Genomic DNA, 8,415 nt, shown 5'->3' with positions numbered 1-8,415 from the left:
AGTCACTGGATTGCTGTAAGACCTCGCCAATAACTGCGATATAATATAGAAAAGTCCTTAACGATTTAGCTTCAAAGTGTACTGCTCATATTTTGTGGCTGCCAGGCAATAGAGACATTCAACGTAATTCTGCAGCAGATGAGCTTGCGTAGAAGGGCACCACCCTGTCTGGCGTCAACTCCTCTAATGCAGCGGCAATACCGTTATCTACCAGTTGCCGCGACGTGTACGAAATCGAGAGTGTGGAATACTACCTCTCTCACTGCCTTGATCTTATGTGGGCAAGAAGACGCTCATTTAACCACCACCATTTCTTCTATCTAGCCGACTTAAGTGAAGCAAGCATTCACGAATTGTGGCGCTTTCTGAACCTAACCAATTCGTTCTGCTTGCAGGTGAACGGACGGGTTCGAACTCGAGCTCTCAATTGGTATCACAACGGAGCTACTGGGTCTAAGTGTGCCTCTCTCCTATGTTGGATGAAGGCAGCCGCTTCAATCTAGCCTAACCGTGGGTGATAGTTATTGAACACGCCTCTCTTGCCAAGAGCTCACTTGGTAGCAGGAAAAGTAATTTTTCTATACTGATTCCTATAAATCTAATATAAAATATCTGATTCCGAATCCGGTTCCGAAAGTCTCACCTCCGTAATATCCGCGTTATGAAGTGCTATTAACAAGTACAATAAAAAAATAGGCAGCCAAGCTTCTTTAGTAAGCAAAAGTTTCACACCAGTAATAGAGTTCGATCTGATATACATATGTACCATGTGCTCCTTAAAAAAAATATCCACCCATTAACTCAGATCATATTGAGGCGTCCACAGTACGGAGATATGGTCTGAGCTACACAGAGAAAAATATTACTTATAGAATGAAGAATATTATGTCTATGAAAAGTTTCTAGGCTAAGAGGTAACACAAACGAAAAAAATTATTCTTTACTAATTTTATGGGAAAATTCTTATTGATTTTATTAATAAAATTTTTTTTTTAATCATAGAGAAAATCTGCTTGATTGCATCATTCAAAAGTTCTTCTTCTTAATGCTATGAGATGTCTTCTTGCATTCATTTTTAATTCACATTCAAACAGAGTAGTGTCGATAAGTCCAGCACCGTTGCCAAGCAGATAGAGCTGTACACTATCATTCAGCAGGCACCGGGTTCGCGGACAGGTCAGCACAGACCTGTTTTTTGTTTCAATTTCTGATTTCCGAGAGAACTCCTTGTTGATTTTATTGAAAAGATAACCTCGCTAAAAACAAGAATGATTATTTCTTGAAAAAAACCCATAGAGATATATTCTCTAATTTTTCTTCTAGTTTATTCGATGATTTTCGCTCTGTGTAGCCATCTTCTAATCAATAAAAGTAATAATTCTTTCGATTTGATCCCCTAATTATCTCAGTGGTGAGAAAAGTGCTGAATCCAATTCTTAAATCTTTAAATTATCAATGGGAAAGGTAGGGAAATTAGGAAAATAGTTAACTCTCATTTAAATATATTTATGTATGTATTTGTTTTTGGTTATAAGCTAATATGCTGACTTTTACTCATACATGTACACACATATGTACGTGCATATGTATATGCATACATTTATGTATACATAGATTTTTTAACACAACATACATACATAAATATCTCTTAGTTGCGCTACAACTGTAAAAAACAGTCACCGCAAAGAGCAAAGGTAACAACTGCCGGTCAGGGTAATACTTTGCTTAAGTCATAAAAGTCAAAAGCCAGCTACTAAAATAGAAATACGTATAATTATTTATAAGTTTATATGTATGTGTAAAAAAAACTTGTAAGCCTTTTACTTGCATTAGTGTGAAAATTTTCAATGACTAAAAGCCAGACATTCAAGCATTGAAGCACATTTGGCATATTAATCTTTTCTTCACCAGCATTATTCCAACATACTCAACACATACATACATACATACATATATACATACATATATTTATTTATTAATAACAGCATATTTACGATGTTTTCATCTAAGCATTTTTTTATGTTTTCTATGCAAATCTATGCGCTTTAGTTATTCCATTAATGCGCGAGACGCCCTTTCCTATTCATTTTCTTCTTGTTCGTCATATTTTCTTTTTTTCTACACATGTAATTCTCTTCCTAGGTAGATAAATGTTTACGGCAAGAAATATTCACATCAGTGAAAGTTTCTCAGGCACATTTCGCTTTTATGATTATTTGTTCGGCCAGCTGTCTGTTGGATTATTTGTTAAGATAGACATTAATTTCAGCCTAAATGCAGATGCATATATATATACATACATACATTGTATCTGTATACATACTCGTATATATGTAGATTTGTATGTGTTACCACATGCATCTGCATATGGGGCGTTTCATACCAAAACGGACGGGTTCACACTTCATGTGTTTCAAAATTTTGCAAAAATGCATAAACATATTTAATAAATAAATATGAAATTTCAGCTTGATCAATACATTTTTAAAAACTGTACAGCACAAAAATAAAAACAAATCGATTTAATAGTTTTCCAAATATATCGAGAACGGTGCGTGGAAAAAATTTGAAAAAACACACATACGCACACCAAATTTCTCTATGAAAATAAATATTTTTTAAACTTTTTTTTATAATTTTTCACATACAAATTTTTTGGGGAAAAAATTAGCATTTGAAAACATGCCATCAACATCTCAAAAAAATAAAAATAAACACAATGGTAGCTCTGAGTATTTTGCAATATTTATGTATAGTATTATGAGTGCACTCTACAATAAATTGAGTTATGAATTTTATTACACCAAAGTTGAGTAAAATTAATCCATTACAAATTTACAAATTTAAAAAATTTTTTTTTTTAGAATTTCTTTGAATGTGCAGTTATGTAGCGCACTAAATTTTACAATTAAATTACAAAGTACAAGCTTTAAGCGATTGCACAACTCGTGTTATTTTTTTTTTTAATTTTCTTGGAAAACGGTTCTGCAAATTTTCTTCCATAAGAAAAAAGTGCAAAAAGCTGTCAGTATAAAAATACTAAAAGCCAACGCAATTTTGCAGTAGCTTAAAACTTGCACTTTATTGTACTAAAACTTAATGGGCTATAAGACTGCGTACTCAAAAAAATTCTAAAATTTGTAATGTACTAATTTTACTCAACTTCGGTGTAAAAAAAAATTCATAACTCAAATTATTGTAGAGTGCACCCCGTAATACTACACATGGGCTACAGGAATGCATACTCAACAAAATTTTAAAAAGAATTTAAAAAATTTGTAAATTTCTAATGTAAAATTAGTACTACTAGAATTAGTCACCTAAATATTGCGCAATTTTCAGAGCTACCATTGTGATTTTTTTTAATTTTTTTGAGATGGCATATTTTCAAAAACTATTTTTTTTATCAAAAAATTTGTATGTGAAAAATTTTTCAAGGAAAAATACTTTTAATATTTTTTTTCATAGAGAATTTTTATGTATGTATGTGTGTATTTTTTATTTTTTCCTCGCCCCGTTCTCGAGATATTTGGGAACTATTAAATCTATTTGTTTTTATTTTTGTGCTGTAATGTTTTTAAAAATGAAATGGGAAATGAGGTTCAATCTTTTTGCTGATTTTTGCGATTTTTTTCGTGTATTTTCATCTTTTATTATTTTATAACATTTCTGAGACATTCAGCATTGTATTCAAACCTTAAATTTGCCTGATTCCTTTAGGTTATTTTATGCTAGAAAAATTTTTCCTTTTATTTTTACATTAATAACTTTAATTACATAACTAAAATTAGTTTCTCTTTATTAGTATTTATTATAAACTTTTTAACCGGTACGTTCGCTCATTTAAATTCACTCGCACATAGTAATATATGTACACAACACCCTACACGAAATTTTAAATCTTCTACATTTGAAATGAACTTCTCTGGCCTGTTGCGTTAACTAATTTAAATTATATTTATTTACAAGAAAAATTGCCTAACCATTTATTCAATACAAATTTCTATCCCTTCCCACTCCATTCCTCTACCGCCTCTCTCTAAGCTCGTGGCCGTATTTCACCTTTGCGTGGACTAAGTAGTCTTAGCCGCCCCCGCGGTGTGCTGCTTCGTTACAAACTGCATAGACTCGATCTGTTTGCGCAGCTTCTCTTTGAAAATGATTTCTCGATTTATGACTTGTAAGTCGTTCGTACTACATTGCTGTATGTGCTGTATGCTGTCCGAGATGAGTCGCGTCGTCAAATTTACTTTCGATTTTCTCAAAAGCAATGGCTTTTGCGTTGAACGTCGCAATTCCTCCAAATGCATAAATAGTTGATAAGTGATTGAGATGTTGTTGCTGGCGTTTTTGTGACGTTTACTATCCATGGCCAAGATTGATTGCGCTTTGAACGTTTATGGTGGTAGACCGATAGTTAAAGTATTGATTCTCTTTTTTTCTGCCTTTTGCAGTTGATACTTGGCTTAGAATGTTGTGTGTGAGTGAGTGGATGCGAATTTATAGTTTCTTGGGTTGTCAGGTGAAAAAAAAAATTTTAATTAAGCTCATCTACCTGAGGGCTCAGGCATCTAAAGGACTCGTTAGCGATGATTTAAGGTTACGTTCGAAGTGATTTACAATACAGGTGATATACTATGTTTATAAAAAAAGGTATTTAAAAAAAAAGACATAAGTCAGGTAAACATAGGCGCTAAAAAAGGTGGTTAGAGTTGTTTACTAGCCTTGCGCCTTAATTGAAGTTTCATGCGTATACACACAGAAATATATGTAAGTTTGTGTATGTAACACTCAAGAATCCGACGATATCGCCTAAAGTGGTTATAGCGCCATCAGTGCAAGATTTACTAGCAAAAACTTCTAAATGCTAGAAATATTTTTAAAGTCCTATATCTTTTACTTTAATTAGCTTGGAAGTTATTACTAAAGCTTTGCTGTGACAAGGTTCGTTGTTCAAAGCATACCTAATAAAAATGGCAGCATTTCATACAAAGCGGAAAATTTTTAAATATTTTAAGGAAATAAATCTTCTAGCTGCAGTTTTTCGATGAATGGATTGATTACATAATGCAACGGTGTTTTTGGGGGCGAAAGAACTCCAACTCAGAATGAAAGACCAGACCCATAAAGTAAAACCTCTAAATCTTAGGGCATTCTCAGGTCAAACTTCCTTTGCTTGGTTATATTATTAAGTTAGAAATTTTTTGGCTCGAGTGTTTTTAAGATAATTGAAAAAGGGTTAAAAGTCATATCATAGCGAAATATTTAGTACGGCTAGATATAGTAAACCCATTATTTCTCTCACGAAATAGTCGTTCTGACCCCTTTTTTGAAAAGTGTCAATAAAATGGCATTCGGGTGGTCGCTCAAGGGTTAAAATGTTTTAGAAAATCATTCGCCGGAAGTTTCGCCAGGGATACTCGCAGACAAAATCTTTATACAGAAAAAAAAAATAAAAAATAAAAAATGTCCCCTTTAAAATATGCATCAACATTTTGCAATCTTTTAATAGTATTTACATTGCGAATGAACACAGCTGGTACCCAATTTTTGTGTACACCTAAAAATAAGGATATAATTTTTTTTCGGTATAGAACAATCCTCCTAATTTTGGGCCACCCTGGCGTACAGACTCAATATTCAATTATTTATAGAACTGCGTTTTGCCATTAGTCGAAAGAAAAAAAATTTAGTTTATTTCCGAAGGCGGGATCTATTCCGCAATACTCCTGGCTACGCCACTGGAGCAATATCCTTAGACGCGGTGGCCTATTTCGAGCTTACTAACCAGGTCATCTATAGTTATTATTCAAAGACTTATATTGCACTCATAATTATTATCAAAAGACTTTTATAATATAAGTCTCAAAGCAATAGTCTTTGAAGACTTAAAAATATGTATCTCAATGATAATTATTATGACAAGACTTTTATAATATAAATCTCAAGCTAAAAGTCTTTGAAGATTTAAAAATATTTATATCGCTGACAATTATTATGAAAATACTTATATTATATAAGTCTTAAAATAATAGTTATTGATGACTTAAAAAAAATTTTTGTCACACATAATTATTCTCAAAAGACTTATAATTCATACGAAAATTTTGATAACTTTTTTAAAACTCCACCGTGAAATAATTATTATTCTGGGTCTCTGGTTTTAGCTCTTCTTCTTCAAAAAAAAGGAGCATACACACAAATACATATAGTGGGGGAAAATCATAATTTAATTAGAAACTTCTCAATAGCTAAAACCAATACCTTTATTTATACAGAAAAGATACTAATATTTCAGTCTTAATTTCGGTAGTGAAATTTTTCATTCTATTCCCAGTACTAAGCATTTATATGGGACTAAATTTTTATGAAATTTTGCTACTTCTCAGAATTTTTTTTAAGTAGTACCTACAGAGGCTGCGCCTTTCATCGCTCACATATATTTTTTACTAGAAAGATGGTTGAAAGTACAATTAATATAAATTACTGGTTTGCTTTCATATGACAGTACTCATTCTCAAACACACACATACATACATATGTACATACTTCTATATATTCATACATATTTGCATATGTTATTTTTTACCTACAAATCCGGGGAAACCCCAATGCGATCTTGGCTTTGTTATTGTTAGTCATTCTCAGTGTACGTAAAATATTTTACCGGGATTTAATTGTCATAGTATTGTTTAAATATTTACTTCAATTGCCGTGTAAGTGTCTCAAACCATTAAGGCCTGCTAGCCGACAGGTCTACAAAGAAACGCATAAATGAAAGAAACATATATTTTCTCTACACACACACATACATAGGTGCATCCCAAGCCTCTCCGCATGCCAGTGGCCACAAACCAAAACAAAACAATGCTGCATGTTGACATCACTTCCGAATGCCGTTTAATCCGCGCAAACTCGTGTCTAGACATGCCTGGCCGTTGTCCATTGTTTAGATGGCGACACGGCGCTGCTGATGACTATTTTCCCAGAAACGTCATACATTCACGCACTCAACCTTTTGTTCGATTAACATGATTTTCCTTAGCATAGCTGTCAATGCGCTCCAGAAACGCCCCTTGTAAAGGCAGCGGCGGAAAAAGGCAGCAAGGATGCGCGCGGCGGCCGTTAGCTACGAGCGGACGCAAATTGCGCGGGTGACTTTAACACCGCGGAAAAACTCGCAGGTGTGCAGCGTTGAATGTATGCCACCAGGTAAGCGAGTGTGTTAGAAAAATAGCAAAAGGACGACTGCCTGCCGCCAGGCAAGGCGAAAGCGCGCCAGGCGGTCAATGCCACTATAAAAGCGCGCAGCATGCAAACAATGACGCATCATTCGTGCATTAGCACCTCGAGCGTGTGTGTTAACTGCTCTGCAACGTTTGGCGCAGTTGTTAAATAAATAAATAAATATTGCTATTTAAAGTTGTTAAGTGTTTTGGCACAGCGAAGTAAAGCAACTTTTATTGCGGTACTACTTTCGCCTTTCTAAACTACGTCTACGCATCATTCCAAAGAAGAAATGGGTTCATTAGGCCACGCAAACATACTCACCAACAACTTCGGCAACTGCAGCAAAAAGAACACCTCAGTACACTACAAACTATTCATGTATCAGGAAGAGTTGCGCCGACGCAATGCACGTCAAATACGCATCGCCAAATCGAAGATCTCGCTAACCGACTCGCTGATCACTGAGAATGTGCAGCACTTGCATGACTGCAGCCTCGAAGATTTGCGTATCATCAGTCGCGAAATGTCATTCAAGAAGCATTTGCAAAAGCAGGTCTCGCGCTACTCCAAGCTCACCGCATTGGGTGTGAATATCGATCTGCATCTACAAAGAAGCCCAACAACTACAACGTTATGAGAGAAGTTATGCGCGCAAGGCAGTTTTGTTGTTTGCATGTGTGTGTGTTCGTATGTGTGTACGTTTCTGAATTATTCTAAGTTATGGTAAACTGTACTTGAGTTAAGCTATTTAGTACCCCTGTGACTATTTGTGTAATTTAATAGTACTTTGTAAAGTTATTCATCACATAGCTTAGGTGCATTAGGTTAAGCGTAATTTGTTGTCTATTAAGTAATAATGATTTGTAATAATAAACTTAATAACTAATTGCTTGTATCAAGTATTAAATCCAATTGTGCGTTTGAATTTTTCACATTCCATATCGAGTTCATAGTTATAACCTCAGAGTTATTATACAGCGCTGGGCATTGCACATTGCGATCCAGCTGCGAGAACATTTTCGTTTATTATTTTTTATGAAAGTGTAGCTCATTATCTAACAAAAACCATGAAAGTCAAAATTTTAAACTTTTTACAAAAATTAGCAAAATTCGAAAACGTTTCATCAAAAGTTTGAGATTAGATTTCTTAGAAGCATGCTCTTACTTTAAAAAATGCGTAAATCA

The 8,415-nt window shown here is 34.1% G+C and overlaps 1 protein-coding gene across 1 annotated transcript; it reads left to right on the top strand.

The window, feature by feature from the left end:
* Positions 1–7,519: 7,519 nt before the first annotated feature.
* LOC108374862 (uncharacterized) lies at positions 7,520–7,867 on the top strand. The gene has a single exon (XM_017630897.1). It carries the CDS (start codon positions 7,520–7,522, stop codon positions 7,865–7,867), a length of 348 nt encoding a protein of 115 aa, XP_017486386.1.
* The last annotated feature ends 548 nt before the right edge of the window (positions 7,868–8,415 follow it).

The sequence above is a fragment of the Rhagoletis zephyria genome, unplaced genomic scaffold (assembly GCF_001687245.7).
Source record: "Rhagoletis zephyria isolate East Lansing unplaced genomic scaffold, Rhagoletis_zephyria_1.1 Rzeph_scaffold_08211, whole genome shotgun sequence".
NCBI lineage: Eukaryota > Metazoa > Arthropoda > Insecta > Diptera > Tephritidae > Rhagoletis > Rhagoletis zephyria.
This window is presented reverse-complemented; position numbering and strand designations above follow the sequence as displayed.

Bases quoted from the DNA above. Each gene is read 5' to 3' on its own strand.
- LOC108374862 (XM_017630897.1), top strand. From the start codon at position 7,520: ATGGGTTCATTAGGCCACGCAAACATACTCACCAACAACTTCGGCAAC.